Genomic DNA, 18,605 nt, shown 5'->3' with positions numbered 1-18,605 from the left:
GAACTCCTAAAGGAGATAATGGAGAAAGTGAGTACTAAGGCTGTGGCACCTGCAACATATTTCTCCTCTCGAAGCTATAGCGTGAGAGGTTCTGTGAGCTCACCTGTTGAGGGCCTTTTCTCCAGGGCACACAGTAGGAAGAGCATCAACTGCAGTCAGTCACTCTGGATCTGAACCTGGGGATACCTGGGACTCTTAGATACAGTTTGGGTGTAAGTACCTGGCTTATTGAAGGCACACACGCAGTGTTAGTTCCCTAAAGTGAGGTGAGCCTTTGAAGAGCAAGGGAGGAAGAGGAGTCCACAGGCATGGATGGGAAGGGTCAGGCCAGTGGTGCTGCCTACAGACAGAGGAAGGAGGTGGGTTGTGTCTGAAGGCCCAGCCCTGTGGACAAAGGCCAGGGAATGAGGACCGGTGTTTGTTTGACTTAGTCTCCTTCAGTAAAACATGAGGTGTATATTGTGATTGCAAAGGAGCAAGATTAAAATTGAGCTAAAACTTCAAGTTAATCTCACCTTGTTCCAGATGTGTTGATGGGTATTTTTATACCTAATATACTGTTCTTTTCAGACAAGAGGGAATAATTAAACAACTTTTGAAACTATGAACTGAAACAGCAGTGAATATCAGTTAAGTTTTAAAGTACTGCATCCTTATTTCTAGATGGCTAGTGTTTTTTTTTTTATCCTGAGCTTAGTAAATTGAAATACCTCTCATTTTCAAAAATTAGCCTGAAACTTAAGATTGTAAGGAGTTGAAAACAGCCCTTCACCCCAATAGAATATATTGGATGTCTAATTCATAAAATTGAATCTTTTTGTTAGTATTTTGAGGTTGAAATTTTCCGGAGGTCTTCTAAAGAATTATAGTATTCAAAGAAATACCAAAATCTTTATTAGGGTTCTCCAGAGAAACAGAACCAACAGAATGGAATGTCTATATAAAGAGGTTTATCTTAAGGAGCTGACACACATGATTGCAGAGACTGACAAGTCCAAGATCTTCAGGGCCGGCCTACAGACCGGGACCCAGGGGAGTCACAGTTCATGTCCAAAAGCAGTCTGCTGGCAGAGTCCCCTCCTCTCTTCTTTGTGCCCCTAGACCTTCAGCTGATTGGATGAGCCCCACCCACATATGGAGGGGAACCCCCTCTGCTTAGTCTACCGGTTTAAATGTTCATCTCATCTAAAAAATTTCCTTCACGCAAACATCTAGGATGTTTGACCCAAAATCTAAGCACTGTTTCCTAGCCTCATTGACACATAAAATTAACAATCACAAGTCCACCCACTATGAACTTGACACTCATACCCATCTTCTTAAAGCATAATTAATCTCCAGATAAAGATGATTAACAAGGTCATAATTCTGCCTAACGCTCGGTATAGCTATATTTGGCCTCTTGGTGTGAGTAGCCAACTAATTGGAAAAGACCCTGATGCTGGGAAAGATTGAAGGCAATAGGAGAAGGGGGCGGCAGAGGATGAGATGATTAGATTGCATTGTTGACTCAATGGACATGAATTTGAGCCAACTCTGGGAAAGAGTGAAGGGCAGGGAAGTTTGGCAGTCCGTGGGGGTCACATAGAGTCAGACACGACTTAGCCACTGAACAACAGCAGCCAAAAATTTCCTAATCACTTTCTCAGAAGAAGAAACAAAGCCCACAGGTAGTGTTTGCTCTTCTTGAAATCCTGTGGTTTGAGTGCTCTGATATAGGGACTTCCCTAGTGGTCCAGTGGTCAGGACTCTGTGCTGCCACTGCAGGGGTCATGCATTCAGTCCCTGCTCAGGGGACTAAGACCCTGCATGCCATGTGGCCCAGCCAACAAGAAGAGTAAATACTATGATGCAAAGTCAGCGTAACTTATATTCTGTCGTAGGGGATAAGAAAAGAAAGAAAACAAAGATATTTGCTTATGTACAGATACTCACACCAACATGTTCACAATAAAATGAGGAGGAGTGCTCATGATAGTTACAGTTCTGGGGTCTGAAACTGGTCACATGGTCATAGCTCGTCCTTAACTACCTTCTACTCCCTATTCAGGATTGCTTTTACCTTTAGTTAGCACCTCAGCTGGTCCTGGTTCTTTACGTGGTCCTGCCTTGGTTGGATTGCTGCGTTTGTTTTACCAACCGTCGCCTCAGGGGTGGTCGCACTGAGGTGCCGTACGTGACCTCCTATATCATGGACACGCTCTCCTCTCCCCCGCTGTGGAGCAGCAGGGCAGCTTCCCCTCGGCAGTCAGGCTCAGTCGCGCAGCCAGCACCAGAGCACCCTGCGCCTGTCAGCTCAGAGGCAGGAGCCTGAAGCAGCTGGGCAGCAGCCCCAATTCAGTGTGAGATCACTGTAATTGAAGTTCATCTTCTAAGAATGCATTTGAGTGGGGGCATGTTTATCCTTAAATGCACATACTGTGCAGTTAATTCACCTGTGGTAAGATGAAATAGAGCATTAAGCAGAGGTAGCGTGCTGGAATCATCTCCCTTCCGATTAGATAAGTGCCCTAATTCAGTATTCCTGAATCTTGAGACAGGTGTGGATTCCTTTTCATGGAATAAAAAAGGAAAATGCTAGCAGAATGTTCTATAAGTGCTAACTTAAAGCATTTTTATATTAATTTACTTAGGTACATACAGACATTACACTAGACATGAAACTTTTAAGCTTCATTTATTTTGTTTGAACCTAAACTCATTTACAAATAAAGTACAAGCAAAATCACAAAAACTAAAGTTCAGATTAGCCAGTGAATGTGACAGATGGATTTTGCCGTAAATAGCTCACTGCGCCACACAGACCAGGGGCTGGTGTTCCCTGGCTCCCCCGAGGCGCTGGTGCACCGGCGTCCCTCCTTGCTGGCCGTTGCTTCTGTGCACGTGGCCGTGGGACCTTTGCCCTGTCCCAGCTCTCTGCCTTCCCTCACTTAGGTGTCACACACACACCTCTGTGCTGTTCTCGTTAGCCTGTGACCAAAGTATACACTTACTTGAACATTCTTTGTCATGTGGTTTCATGTTGTTTAAGTCTCACATTGGTAAATGGTTTAGTTTTAATGACATGAAAATGTTCCTCTTACAAATTATCGCTGCAAAGAGAAGTTGTCCTTTTTAATCAGCAAAATCAAAATGAGTACACTGAGAGATGTGAGACACGTAGGGATGAACAGTGTCGTCTTAGCGCTGGGACGTGCCAACCTTGGAACTGTACATGTCCGTGAGCCCACTAAACTCAGAGCTTCGATGTCACTGCAGGAGATGAGAGCACAGAAACTGTGCCAGTACTTGCTGAAGGCCATCCAGATAACCCTGAATTTACCTGTGTTTCCTTTTTAAATTGTCAAGTTAAAGTTTCTGTGAAGGACTCAGGTATCCCCAGAATCCATGTAAGGTCTCTCCGAGGTTTGAGATCCCAATTTGAGCAATGCTAATACTTCGGGGAAAGTGCTAACCCAAAGGCCTGGATGCAAGCTCCTTTGCATGTGTGTAAGAAGAGGCACACTGTTGGGCATCAGATTCCAGACTTGCTGGCCTTCTGGGTCTATGATCTTCCTTCCTTGGTCCAAAGGCTTCGGCTACAAGTTTCCAGAACTTTGTGCTGGGCTTATACTTCAATCCAGAGCCTCAGGAAGTAGGGTCCTGGCCAGAAGGGGACTGTGCGCTCCACGGGAGACCATGCTGGTTGTAAAGGCTTCACTTCTTTTTCCTTACAGATTCTGACTCCCAGCACAGCCACGAAGTGATGCCTCTCCTCTACCCTCTCTTTGTCTACCTCCATCTCAACCTGGTCCAGAACAGTCCGAAGAGCACAGTGGAAAGCTTTTACAGCCGCTTCCATGGAATGTTTCTGCAGAACGCCAGCCAGAAGGATGTCATCGAGCAGCTCCAGACCACACAGACCATCCAGGACATCCTGTCTAACTTCCGGCTGCGAGCCTTCCTGGACAACAAGTACGTGGTTCGTCTGCAGGAAGACAGCTACAACTACCTTCTCCGCTACCTCCAGAGTGACAACAACACCGCGCTGTGCAGGGTCCTCGCCTGGCACATCCACCTGGACGTGCAGCCCGCCAAGAGGACGGACTACCAGCTCTACGCCAGCGGGGGCTCTTCCCGCGGCGAGGGCGGTGGCCTGGAGCCCGCCGACGTGCCAGCGCCCATCCTGCAGAATGAGGCCGCGCTGGAGCTCCTGCAGGAGAGCATCAAGCGCGTCAAGGACGGCCCCCCCTCGCTCACCACCATCTGCTTCTACGCCTTCTACAACACAGAGCAGCTGCTGAACACTGCAGAGGTCTCCCCGGACAGCAAGCTGCTCGCAGCAGGCTTTGACAACTCCTGTATAAAACTGTGGAGTCTGCGCTCCAAAAAGTTAAAGTCAGAACCCCATCAAGTAGACGTGTCCCGCATCCACTTGGCTTGTGATATCCTAGAGGAGGAGGTAGGTATATCGGTTTTTCTTCCCTGCACCTGCCTTACTAATGTGCTTCGAGTATTCTTACCAAGCATGACAGATCTTATCGCAAATGGACTTCATTATATTCCTCCTCATATAACTAATGCCAGACTAATGCCTGGTAACCTGTAACCAGTGAATTCCTGCTAATGGCCAACCTTGGCCAAGAGGAAAATGTTAACATGAGCTGAACATCATTAATGAATGGTCAGTATGTATGTATTACTACCTGAAATGTGGATATCATTGCTGAGCCTAAAGACCTTTAGCTATGTGTGTGAGTGTGCATGTGTGCATGTATAAGCAATCAGAAGTAGGATTACTGGGTCAAAAGATATATTGCCGTTTCCCAAGAGTAAACTAGGATGCTGTTTCTCTTTCCCCTCCCCGGCCCCCCCGGGTGCCCTTGGCCTTTCACAGCAGTGCAGTCCTCTGACTTCACCCAGGGTGTCCTGTTTTCGTCCAGCAGTCAGCATAATGATCTTGTTTGCTTTGATTGGGGGTGGTCATTGAAAAGGGCCGGCCCAATGGCCTGAGTTTCAGGTCACTGAGAAGCACTGGCTCAGAGAAAGTGAGGGCAAAGGGAAATAGACATGGAACGTCACAGAGTTCACCTTGCCTGAGAGTGGTGCCTCAGAATTTGCGGGGAGAATACCTTTTTCATATCACCGTTGGAATTCAGGTAGCTCAGACTCAACTTACTTTAGATGGAAAATTCTTTGCACTAGGTTGAAAGGTTAAGGATTTTTTTAAAAAAAAAAAGGTCACTCAAGTTAATTTCCAGTTGCTGGTAAGGATGTCAAGAATATTGGATGTACAAAGTCAGCCTTTTTTACCTATTCCTGTTTTCTGAGTCATTTTCCAGTTAGTATGGCCTTTGAGTCTTTGCTTCTTGAAGTTGAAACAGGAAAATTAGAGGAGTTTGTTATGATGAATAAAGAATCTAAATTCTGATGCACGAACTTTGATTTCTAGAATCTGTAGTGCCCTCCAGAATATTTTTCATTGCACACATATTTGAATTATCAAGTTTTTCTTCATTGGGGACAGTTCTAGCTTCTTGGGGGCTCTTCACATGCCGTGAGGGATACTGCCCTCATTTACTCTCAATTTTCTATTTAGAAAAATTATTCCTGCTGACCTTACTAGTTTTAATGATATGATACTGGTTTGGGGATTAGTCTAGGCATTAAAAAATAATATAAAGGAAGATAGCAAAGGTAGAAAGATAGGTGCAAAGATGGAAAGAACATTAGATTAAAATAAAAATTTTTAAGATTCCCCGCTGGCTACCACTGAATTTTATGTGTGAATTTTATCTCATTTTTTAAAAAATCAAGAGCAATAACCAAAACCTTCTGTGTAAGCATAAAATTACCCCCAGTTCAGCTGGATTTACAGCACTGGCCTCAGCTTCTGCCATTTCCACTGGAAGAGAATATTGATTAGCCTTGGGAATCTGTTTGCTGGTGCAGCGCTGCTGCTCCTGTCACCCCGGTGGCAGCAGCCTCCTCCTGGTGGAGACGTGCGGAGTGGAAAGCGGGCCTGCCCTCCCACTCTGCGCCGTACTGGACGACGGAGAGAGCTTGTCGATCGGCAGCTGCACGTTGTTAATGTTTGTGCAGCATGATAAAACCACAGGTACCAGAAAGGAGGACTTGCCCTCCTGTCCAGTCATGCTGTGGCTAGGACAGCAGCCTCCACCCAGCAGCGCCGCTCTGTGTTCAGTTCATTAACGTCTGCTCACTCTGCCCCAACCTGGCCATCTTCAAGTTTGAGAAGTGAAGTCAGTGTTGTCAGTAATGCTCAGTTCTGTAGCTGTGTACCAGACTGTCGCAGATCTGTGCTAGCCAATGGGAATACAGTGTGAGCCATATATGTAATTCAAGTTTTTCTAGTCAGCACATTAAAAAGGTAAGAAGAGGTAGTTGATATTAATTTTAATAATGTATTTTCAATTCATTATAGCCAAAATATTGTCATTCTGCATGTAAGCAGTATTTTCAAAGTTTTAATGAAATCTGTTACGTTCTGCCTTTTAGTCCTAAGCCTTAGAAGCCCTTGTGTATTTACACATATAGCACATGTCCATTTACACTGGCCAGCAGCCACCTTTTCTCTCCTCGATCAGGCTGCTCTCTGCTCACACAGTAGCAGTGTCTCACCTGCTTCCAGGTCTTACCCACTCCCAAGCCCAGCCATATTTAATTTCTTTCAGCTCCGTTGGTGGCTGATTGGAGAACAACCCAAGGCTTGTTCAGATCCCAAAGCACGCTGACCGAGGACTGACTGCACTGTAGCTAGGGTGCTGGGGGCTCCTTGGTCTAAGGCAGGGTCAGCAGACTGCAGTATTCAAAGAGCCTTCATACTTATTTTTCTTATTCTTTTAAAATTTCTATTTTAAGCATATCTTATAATGTATATAATACAGTTCATTATTACGTGAATGTACTTTACAAATTAAAAATTCCCATTTGGGATGCATCTGGGGTAGAATTTACTGTGGGGGGTGGTGGTTAGACAGTTGGAGAACATTTGGGGTATTGTCCTGTTAGCATGGGAGGGGTCTGTATGGTCAGGCATGGGTGACCCATTGCTTGTTCAGGGTTTCAGCTCAGCTGCACTGAGGCCATTGTGGGGCTGCCTCAGCCACAGAAGAAAATGTGGCCAAACTATTTTAAGCTGTGGTCCTGGCAGGGAGTTGATAGGGCTAGCCTGCAGGACTGTTCTGGTTTCCCTGTTTCTTGGTTTATAGAGTCAGCAGGCACTTTGCACAGGCTCGGGACAGTCATGGGGCCCCAGAGAAGGTCGCCTGTCTCCCAGTGCGTCTTCCTCTCTCTGCCCCAAGCACTCGGAGGCGAGACCAATGCCAGGACTTCCTGCTCCACACGAAGATGTCTTACACCTCAGAGATAAGTTCTGGTGTAGAGCAGTGAGTCATTCCTGAAATTTTAAAGTGTTACTGTAACCTCTTTGGAAAGGAAAATTACTAATATTCTTGGTAATACTCAGTAGAACCTTAAGCTCCCAAATACTTATGTATTTTCAATGTTGATTATCCGGAATAGCCATTTTGAATATCTATGAACATCAATGTTTATTTTCTCTTAACTCTTCTCAAAAATGTATACGTTGGAGGCATTCATTCTATTTTTAATTTAATAGTTTTCAAATAGAAATTAAAAGGATGACCTTTTTCTGTACAAAAGCTCACAAAGGTATTTATTTCTCAGCCAGCAAGGCCCATTTGGTTCAAGAAGCTTCATCTTAACTCCTTATTCTTCCAGTGTAAAACTGAAACTCATTTGACTTTATGAATTCCAGGATTGAGATATTTGCAGTTATAAGGAGCTTGTCTGCAAGAACAAAAGGAAAGTAGATTTGAACCCAGAGAATATGCTTGGGCGTGCGGCAGGGGGCCTCCCCCCAACCCCTGCCCCTTTTACCAGGAGTTGTCTTTCTTATCCCCACACATAGGGGTTTATTTCCAGGAATCACAAGAGTCACTCGACTCTGAGAGGAATTCTGAATCCTTGCCTCCTTTTTTACTTTGGGAAAATATTTGAGCCGATGCAGAAAGTCACGGTTTCAAAACTGTTCTTTCTTTTTGGGTACCAGCCATTCATGTCTGGTTACAGAGCATGGGTGTAAGTTACCGATGACTGCATTTGCCTGGCCCACGGTTATTTCCGTGATATGTCCAGGTTTTATTTTTGGCTAAACTCCCACAGCGGTTCTGTATACATCTTGAAGTGAAACCACGTCTGCCTCCATCACTGACCCCAGCTGTCGGGTGATTTTTCTCAATGGACTAGAAGCAGGGAGCACTGTGGCCTGCAAAGCAGCCAAGACTGACAGGTGAAGACATGCCCGTAGAATAAAAGAATCCAAGAACATAACATCAAAAATAAATTTTTTCTACTGATGGACTTCTGAATTTTGAAGTCTGTGCTCAGCGTAAGAGTAAGGTCCACGGTCATTACTCTGCAGTAGTAGCCTTGCTAGAGTGTTAGCTGCAAGGTGAATTTAAAGAAAGCAAATTTATAAGTTGTAGGAGACTTTTTATTCAGTTACACAGTTACAAGGTGCTCTCCTGGGGTCACCCTGAAGGACAGAGTCAGGTACTGGGTAGATGCTGTTTCCCAAGCAGGTCTCTCTGTTTCTGGACATTTTGTTCTCCATGGCAGACCGCTAAACTCTTCTCCTGTGTGTCCCCACGACCCCCAGGATGATGAGGACGACAACGCGGGCACGGAGATGAAGGTCCTGCGGGGACACTGCGGGCCAGTGTACAGCACCAGGTTCCTCGCAGACAGCTCAGGGCTGCTCTCCTGCTCCGAAGACATGTCCATCAGGTACTGGGACCTGGGCAGCTTCACCAACACCGTGCGGTACCAGGGCCACGCCTACCCCGTGTGGGACCTGGACATCAGCCCGCACAGCCTGTACTTTGCCAGCGGGTCCCACGACCGCACGGCCCGGCTCTGGTCATTTGATCGGACGTACCCACTGCGAATCTACGCTGGGCACCTGGCAGACGTGGACTGCGTCAAGTTCCACCCCAATTCAAACTACTTAGCCACGGGCTCGACTGACAAGACGGTGCGGCTGTGGAGCACCCAGCAGGGAAACTCAGTGAGGCTCTTCACGGGCCACCGCGGCCCTGTGCTCTCCCTGGCCTTTTCCCCCAACGGTAAGTACCTGGCGTCCGCGGGCGAGGACCAGCGGCTGAAGCTGTGGGACCTGGCATCCGGGACCCTCTACAAAGAGCTACGGGGCCACACGGACAACATCACCAGCCTGACCTTCAGCCCGGACAGCAGCCTGATCGCGTCCGCGTCCATGGACAACTCTGTGCGCGTCTGGGACATCAGAAGCGCGCACTGCAGCACCCCCGCGGACGGCTCGTCCAGTGAGCTCGTGGGCGTCTATACCGGCCAGATGAGCAATGTTCTGAGCGTACAGTTTATGGCTTGCAACCTCCTGCTGGTGACCGGAATCACACAAGAAAGTCAGGAACATTGATTTGGATCTTTGATATGACAGATTGGGGCGTGCGAAGGGCTCCAGATGGCAAGTCTTAGGACAGACAGAATCCCTGACTGACTGTGAAAGACTCCCCGTGTCCCCCCTTGCCCTGCCGATGTTCCGAACCCACCACTCTCCACTCAGCCCCCAGGTCTGGAAGCACAGGGGCAGGAAGGGTGGTGACGGGGAGCAAACGTGAGATAGGAATCACGGAGACCCCACTGTGTCCTCGTGTGGCCCCTCCCTATCTCTGGCACCAAGGTGCCCTTGCCTCGCTGGGGCTGCACTTGACCTGAGGATGTTTGCCAGGCACCCTCCCCAGGAGCAGTGCCGCAGGGTCACCGGGTAGAAGGGACTCTCTCCAGGTAGGAATGCGGGGGTGAGAATTAGGCAAGGGGGCAGGGTCATCCTGGCAAATGTTTTTCCTTTTCTGTGATTACAGAGAACCAGAACTGTTTATTATTGTTATTATAATTATTATTGAGAAGAGGAGACCTAGCACTGGCAGAGGGGGCTTCTCTGCTCTCATCTTTCAGGTTTTACTCCTGGCACTGGCTGTGACACTTGGAATTTTGAGGTTCAGGGAATTCAGAGAACTTGGTCGCACAGTGTGTTGGGAGAAAGGGAAATTTTCTGGGTGACAGTTGGACCACTCCAGCTGATATGTTTCTAGAAGTGGGTGGGCAGATTTGACTGAGAAAGTCTTGGGCTCTTGCAGCAATGGTGGGAAAGAAAGATTCTTTTTGTGGCTGCACTTCTATTAACAGTTCTCTCCCCCAAAAGGTCGGATTGTGGTAAAGAAATGAAAATAATTAGAAGTGAAAAGTCAAAAGAAAGAATTAAAAAATGTTGAATTTCCAAATGATTCCGAGGTGTGGCTTTTCCAGCGTCTTTTCCTCCTGAGATCATCCCTCCCACCTGCTTTGCGATAGCAGTTTAACGAACAGTCTGTGAAACAAATCATAAGTACGAACACATGCATCGAAAACTATGCTCTGAGGATGAAGCGACTTCTAATTTGTGGGAAAAGGATTAAATATTTCTGTTTTCTGAAAAGAGTTATTTTGTATTTTGTTTTCTATTAAAATGTGTTTAGTTTCAAAAAAACAGTGTTGGCATCTCATTTAAACTGAGGACAGGCGGGTGTGTGAGCTGTTTTGGAAGGCACAGCACACCTCTCTTCGGAGTGACAGCCGGTGGTGCAGACTGGACTCCCCAGATGCCCTCTTGTCTCCCCTTGTATTCTGTTCAGCTGGCTTCAGATTGTGTTTCATCTTGGCATTCACAGGGATTATTGAAAGCATTTAACACTTTTTTCACACATCCAAACTTGCCAGTTGCTGACCAGAGATGACATATATTTTTCTATCTATAGTTATTTGGTGAGATCCTACTTCAGTTTTCTTTAAAGACCCCATGATAAAATCCCTAAGGGGCATTACAAATGATGTCATTTAATTAACTCAAACCATTTTTTGAACCATTTCAGGTAAAGGACTTATTTAAAGATGTAAATGATGTGTGAATTTTTTTAATGTACTTTTAAAACATAATTTTCTGACAAGGACACTAGAATTCTATGCCCAGAAAGTTTTTTTTAACTTGAGCCTAAAATACTAATTAACAGGAAATGTTTCTTATTCATAAAAACTCATGTATTTGAGACATTCTAAGAAATCTTTGGCAACTTAGCCAGACAGCATCACCTTCCACATGGTCTACTGTTAAGCCTGGGATTCAGATGTGTTCTTATCTGTAATAAATGAGCTCTTAGATTGTGTGGTATATTGCTAGAAACCATGAGTTCCTAAATTGAGCTGAATCATTCTCAGAAGTGAAAATATCACTGATTTTAGGTTTCATGTTTGTCTTTTAAGGCAGAATTTCTTTGATTAAACACAAAAGTGCCTTAGTTTGGTCAGCCTTCATACTACAGATCACATACACACTGTGGTTTCATTTCAGGCTCTTAATGAGCTGCGTCTTTGGCCATTTTCTTTTCTGGATTAATTTTAATGTGGAGTAATCTAACTTTATAGAATGCCCCTCACTACTTTCCCAGAATCTTAGAAACATTGTAATGGTCTGTGTGTGTCCTTATGTCCACAAGGTGCCTAAGAACATGGTTACACCCAGCTCTTCAGGCTCCTCTCTTGTTTTATCTTCAGAGCAATCCTGTGAGGCAGACAGGACTAGAGATACTACCGTTTTGTAGATGAAATACTAAGATACCTGGAAGAACTGTTTTATCTATCTATACCCAACATGGAGTAGTCATGTCTCAGGTATGTTATAGAGAGGGTCTATATTCCAAATATTCAAGTTTTAGATAAAGGATATAGCCCTGAAGATAGAAAAACTTAAAAAAAAAAAAACTCTGAAAAGGAAATATAAATAAATTTAGAAGGCATGTATATAGTGCCTTCTATCTGCCAGAAACTCTAATTACTTTATGAAAATTAATTTATCTCCATAACATCCCTGTGAATTAAGTGCCATTTTTATCCTCATTTTACAGATGAAGACTCTGAGGCACTGAAGGGTTAAGTCACCTGCCAAGGGTCATCAGTTAACAGCTGGTAACTGATGAGGTCAGAATCTGAACTAGGCAGTCTGGCTCAGGGTCCATGCTTCCTGCAGTTTCCCTTCATCCCCACAGAACCAGGTAAAAGAGTGGCCTGCGGTCTGTAGTAACCGTATTCCCGGCAACAGTTAGAAGACTCGTGCTTCTCTCTGCCAGGTCAACAATAAGCAGGATCAAGAACTGGCAGTAAGAAAAAACTCAATATATAGATGAAAGATACCTGAGAATATTTTTTTTTTATTTTTTTTTAGATACCTGAGAATATTAAGTTATTTTAAAATACAATGATAAATCTCTGCAAAGTGTGTAAGGTGGGGGAAGAAAACAGCTGAAATTTCTTAGGAAATCTCTGTAATTTAGCAATAGTCTGGCCAAAAGAGCAAAAACTAGGATAAAGAAAGTAATGAAAGACATAAGACAGGAAACAATTTACAGTTATGTTCAAGATCCAGCTTCTAAGGATATCCATGATTCCTAGTTATTCATTTGTTTCATGCCTGTATTTAAAATGTCTTGTTTGTATTTAAAAAAAAAAAACTTGCACATGTAGGCTTCTGATTTTGCTATTGCCCAGATTGATATTAAGTATATGAATTAAAAGATTAGTCTGTACTTCAACTTGTCTTTCAGTTGTGTGTTTTAGAAAAGTGTTCATTGTATCTATGCCCAACTGACACCAAGACTCTATATTATTGTCACCTACATAGCAGCCAGATGACTCAAACTGCTTTGTGGGGAACAGAAAATCTTCACTGTGGAGCTTAAAGAATGCAGACATTCCTTGTCAGTTTCACCCACTGAAGGAGACTTTGGATCAGTCAGTTCAGTCACTCAAAGTGTCCAGCTCTTTGCAACCCCATGAACTGTAGCACGCCAGGCCTCCCTGTCCATCACCAACTCCCAGAGTCCACCCAAGCTCATGTCCATTGAGTCAGTGATGCCATCCAACCATCTCATCCTCTGTCATCCCCTTCTGCCCTCAATCTTTCCCAGCATCAGGGTCTTTTCCAGTGAGTCAGCTCTTCACATCAGGAGGCCAAAGTATTGGAGCTTCAGCTTCAGCATCAGTCCTTGCAATGAACACCCAGGACTGATGTCCTTTAGGATGGACTGGTTGGATCTCCTTGCAGTCCAAGGGACTCTCAAGAGTCTTCTCCAACTCCACAGTTCAAAAGCATCAGTTCTTCAGCACTCCGCTTTCTTTATAGTCCAACTCTCACATCCACACATGACAACTGGAAAAACCCTAGCCTTGACTAGATGGACCTTTGTTGACAAAGTAATGTCTCTGCCTTTTAATATGCTGTCTAGGTTGTTCATAACTTTCCTTCCAAGGAGTAAGCGTCTTTTAATTTCATGGCTGCAATCACAGTGATTTTGGAGCCCCCCAAAATGCAGTCAGCCACTGTTTCCACTGTTTCCCCATCTATTTGCCATGAAGTGATGGGACCAGATGCCATGATCTTAGTTTTCTGAATGTTGAGCTTTAAGCCAACTTTTTCACTCTCCTCTTTCAATTTTATCAAGAGGCTCTTTAGTTCTTCTTCACTTTCTGCCATAAGGGTGGTGTCATCTGCATATCTGAGGTTATTGATATTTCTTCCGGCAATCTTCATTCCAGCTTGTGGTTCTTCCAGCCCAGGGTTTCTCATGATGTACTCTGCATATACGTTAAATAAGCAGGGTGACAATATACAGCCTTGACGTACTCCTTTTCCTATTTGGAACCAGTCTGTTGTTCCATGTCCAGTTCTAACTGTTGCTTCCTGACCTGCATATAGATTTCTCAAGAGGCAGGTCAGGTGGTCTGGTATTCCCATCTCTTTAAGAATTTTCCACAGTTTATTGTGATTCACACAGTAAAAGGCTTTGGCGTAGTCAATAAAGCAGAAATAGATGTTTTTCTGGAACCCTCTTGCTTTTTCAATAAGTTGGATACTCGCCTATGAGTGACTGAAATTCAAAGAAAGTTACATTAATGTAATGTGTCTGTTATCATCAAATGTTGTGTTAGTGGGTGGAAATAAAACGGATAAAGTCCCTGGCTTGAGTTTAGAGAGGGGGGCAGGTATTAATCAAACGATAACCAGATTACTAGTTGAGAGAGTGGGCTGTGGACTGTTTCACATTGAAACGTAATTTCAGTGTGTGGTGTGTGCTGTACTATGCTGTGGATGCTGTGGAAGCGTGAACCCAGGGACCTGAAGAAGTAGTTCAGCTCAGACCTGGAGGGTGGGAAGGAGTTAGCCAGGTGGGGTCCAGCAGGGGACCCGGTACACCAAGGGGTCCAGCAGGGCCGAGGCAGTGTGACGAGCCCACATGTAACTGGCACAGCTTTGCACACCATCAGGAGTTTGGGTTTCATCCCTGGTGTGGTGGGGGCCACTGCAGGATACAGAAGAGTTTCCCTGTTAATGTCACTGGCAACGGGGCATACAGACTTCACGTTCACAACTGGAATTCAACGTCAGGATAACTAGGCGTTGTTTACTGAACCCACAGTGCCAGGCACTGCAGGGCACTGCTGCGAGATGGAAGCCATCTGCCCTACCAAGTGGCCCCTGGGGCAGTGAACTCAGAGCCGCCTCCAACCAGGAGCCAGCGAGGACCCAATTCTGCCGACAGCCACACGGGTGAGCCTGGGTGCAGACTCTGCCTGGCCAAGCCTTCAAATATGGCTGCTCCTGGTTGACCCGGAGGCAGAGGCACTGCATAAGTGTACAGGGTCCCGGCCCACACTGGAGTTGGGCTGATTTCTTGTGTAGCAATAGATAACCAGCCCATCTGTCGCACTCCACAGTCCACTCTCTCAACTAGTACAGTACAGATAATGACAGAATTACTGATTCTAAAAACGATCAGTGGCAGGCAGAAGGAACACAGAGCAGGGGGCCCAAGGAAGTTCACTGCAGTCGTGCAGGGGAGGGAGGCGGGCGGCTGGGCCAGAGTGGCCACAGAAGGCATGGGGAGAAGAGGATAGATGCGCTGTGTGCTTCAGAGTGGGCTTTGGCTGGACTCTGCTCTGGACGGGACGGGAGGGAAGAAGAAAGGACACGTGGCTGACCCCTGTGTTTCTGGTGACTCGTGTTGTTACCCACTGTGGTGAAAATACTAGAGGAAGAAGAGTTTCCAGGAAAAGATAGTTTGCACCTCTTAGGTTTGAGGTGCTTATGAGAGAACCAAGTGAAGATGTCAGACTGGCCTTTAGAGAGGGACAGATGACACGCTCAGGAGAGGTCGAGCCTGACCGGCTAGTTCAGGGGTTGTCTTCATTACAGCACTTTCTGCCCCTCGGAACAGAAACAGGACTCCAAGTGGCTTTTAAGGTAAGGACTCTTATTAGTTCATACAACGAAGTGGAGAGGTCAGCTATCTCATGGGCTCTCACTGAGGATTCTGCTCTGTCTGTGATCCACTGCTCTTCCTGGCTGCCTTCCTCATAGGCCGGCTTTCCTCAAGGTTGTGAGATGGCTTCTGACAGCCAGACAGCCCCTCATCCATGTCACGTAGGCATGTGACCTTTGTAGAACTGGCGTCAAACCTCCAATTTGAATTAGGCCTGCCAATCACTGAGCCAGGCCCTGACAAAGGCAAGAATCCTTGACGTGTAGTTGGAATTGGAAAGTTTGGAAATAGATGTGGTGGCCAAGGATAATCGGGAGGCAGTCAGGGATTAAAACTATGCCTTGAAGTTCTCTGACATTTTTAGGTCAGAAAGGAGTCACAGCCAACAGAGGAAGAAAAACAGGCGTGGGCTTCTCCTCCAGAAGCCTGGAGGAGAAAATGCTTCAAAATCAGAGTGGTCAGCTTACTACCAAGAATTCAAATGAGATAAGGATTCGAGAATATCCATTAGATTTAAGGGGTAGGGGCATAGCACTAAAAGTTACGGTTGAATAATGAATTAGAAAGAGCATTGAAAGTGCCCAAAAAGTAAAAGGGTAATAGGAAGCAAATATGAAGACTGTGAAGGTGGCACCAAGAAAACGGAAGGACAGAACTGGACCACAGCGCCGAGACAACTGGCCGTCCACAGGGGAAAAGTTAAAATTAGACCCCTACCTCACTGCATGTGAAAATCAGTTTGGGGTAAATGAAAACCTAAATGTGAAAGACAGAAATACAAAGCATTTAAAAGAATATCCTCATGGCTTTGAGACAGGAAAGAAGAAAAGGATTGATTAAATTCAGAAACATCCATTCATCAAAAGAACCACAAAAAGAAATCATGGGCAGGGTATGAATGGGAGCAGCTACCTGTAACGTGGGAGGGACAGAGACAAAAGTCTGCAGCAGTACTTCGCAGTGGAATCAGCTGCGGGGCTGGGAATGTGCTCTGGTTCTGTCCTGTGGAACATTCTGTAGGGCTGGGAATGTTCTGTTCTCTGCTGTCCAGGAAGGTAGCTGGTAGCATATGTCAGCATTTGAAATAGTGATAGTGTAATGGAGGATGTGGGGTTTTTTTAATTTAATGAATTTAACTAACCTCTTGAGACTGTCTAACATATTAGTCTGCAGAATTCTAAATTATGAAGAAATCGTGTAAACCAGTGAGAAAAAAAGCCTACAGTCAATGGCGAAGAAAAGCAAAAGTCTTAAAGAGACACTTCAGAAAAGAAACTCAATTGGCCAGTAAACAAATTTAAAATTATTCATCCTTGTATTACTCAGGAAAATGCAACTTAAAAACAGTGAGATTCTATTATAGACACATCAGACTAACAACACCATTAAAGCTCAACAGTTCTAAGTGTTTGTGTTTTGGGACCCTCCTAACACAGGTTGGGAATGGATATTCCTGATGTCTTTCAGACACAGTCTAGAATTACACAGCGAAGCTGGAGAAAGGCAGACTCTGCCATCACCTATCATCCCACCGCTGTCTGGGCGGCAGGCTTACACTGCCCAGGAGTGGACCCTGAAACATCCACACAACAGCGTTCTCCATTCCCAAGAGCTGAAAACAAACCAAGTGCTCCTGAGGAGAAAGGAGACATGCACTACTGAGTAGTCACGTGGTGATAAACTGCAGCAAGAAAAACCGGCAGAGCCACGGCGATGAAGTGGCTGTCCCTCACAGTGTTGGGTGAAGAGAAAGAAAATTCCACAGAATATCCATTTACACAGAGTTCAAATCTCACAGAATGAACCATATTATTTTCTAATATGTGTTCAAAGACAAACTGTAAGGGCTGGAGTCCAGATCCGAAGGGGCCACTAGTGTGTCCGGGTGACTTAGGCAGTGGTGACCCCCATGGACACTTGAGAACCATCCCTTATGTGTTATGTGGTGCAGGTAAGCTTTATTTCCATTATGTTTAAAACATTTCCAAAAGAGTAAAAAGTTGAGCTGAGAGTGGAGAGTGGAGCTAGTGCAGGAGATGTCTTAAAAGGGGCAGAAACACGTGTGGAAGCAGACAGAATTCGTTTGCCTTTTTTGTTTTTGTTGATGTTAATGAAAGTTCCCAAAGCAAGGCTTTTAAACTTTTAGAGTTCAACCTACAGGAAAAAAATATATTTTATACTGTGACAGAGAACACATAGATACAGGGTTTCATTGAACATAAGAGGCATTTTTAAATTCTCATCAAATGATGAACAATGCTTTGTTATTGTTTGTAAGTTTTATTTTATGTTTATTTGATGCTTTTGAACTGTGGTGTTGGAGAAGACTCTTGAGAGTCCCTTGGACTGCAAGGAGATCAAACCAGTCCATCCTAAAGGAGCTCAGTCCTGAATATTCACTGGAAGGACTGATGCTGAAGCTGAAACTCCAATACTTTGATCACCTGATGTGAAGAACTGACTCATTGGAAAAGACCCTGGTGCTGGGAGAGATTGAGGGCAGGAGGAGAAGGGGGTGACAGAGGATGAGATGGTTGGATGATAACACTGACTCGAAGGACATGAGTTTGAGCAGGCTCTGGGAGTTGGTGATGGGACAGGGAGGCCTGGTGGGCTGCAGTCCATGGGGTCGCAAAGAGTCAGACATGACTGAGCAACTGAACTGAATTGAACTGATGTTTATTTGAAGCACTTTCTGACTTACACAGTCTTATAAGTGAAATACATTGGTACGGGTTTTCCTAAAGCTTCCTCACCCTGAGTCCAACTTCCTGAGTCAAGCATCAGTGTCTAAGTTTGCCCCTCTTTGACCCCAAATACAACTTTGATGGAATAGATAGCTTAGAATAGACAGGCTCTTGTCCCCAGGGTTTTATTCCAGGTCATCAATACCCATTTGGCAAGGCTTGCTGTTGGCACCTTCTTTATCTTGGTGTCAATAGAAGCTTTCTGAAAGCATACAGGCTTCTTATTCCTTCCTAAATCATCCTTAAATATTTTGCTGACAGAACTAATGAGTGACTGCAGTGTTGAGGGCCTGGCACCTGGACTGACAAACGACTTCACATGTCACAGCTGCCACCTGGCCAAGGTGGCATCCAGTTGTGAGGCCCGTCCTCTCCCGATTCCAGAAATGTTCAAAAGTGTGTTTCATAAATTCCATTGTAGCCTCAGAAGAGTACAGCACATAGA

At 45.1% G+C, this 18,605-nt stretch overlaps 1 protein-coding gene across 6 annotated transcripts in view; it reads left to right on the top strand.

The window, feature by feature from the left end:
* TAF5L (TATA-box binding protein associated factor 5 like) overlaps positions 1-12,680 on the top strand; it is a 29,708-nt gene extending 17,028 nt beyond the window's left edge. For all 6 annotated transcript variants that reach the window (XM_043925394.1, XM_043925396.1, XM_043925392.1 and 3 more), the window contains 2 exons: positions 3,717-4,441; positions 8,684-12,680. In XM_043925394.1, the coding sequence (XP_043781329.1) occupies positions 3,717-4,441; positions 8,684-9,481 (1,523 nt within the window). In that variant the 3' untranslated portion in view covers positions 9,482-12,680. The remainder of the gene's footprint in view (positions 1-3,716; positions 4,442-8,683) is intronic.
* The last annotated feature ends 5,925 nt before the right edge of the window (positions 12,681-18,605 follow it).

This window comes from Cervus elaphus, chromosome 15 (genome assembly GCF_910594005.1).
Source record: "Cervus elaphus chromosome 15, mCerEla1.1, whole genome shotgun sequence".
Taxonomy (NCBI): domain Eukaryota; kingdom Metazoa; phylum Chordata; class Mammalia; order Artiodactyla; family Cervidae; genus Cervus; species Cervus elaphus.
The sequence above is the reverse complement of the archived record's forward strand: the minus strand, read 5'-3'. Positions and strand labels throughout refer to the sequence as shown.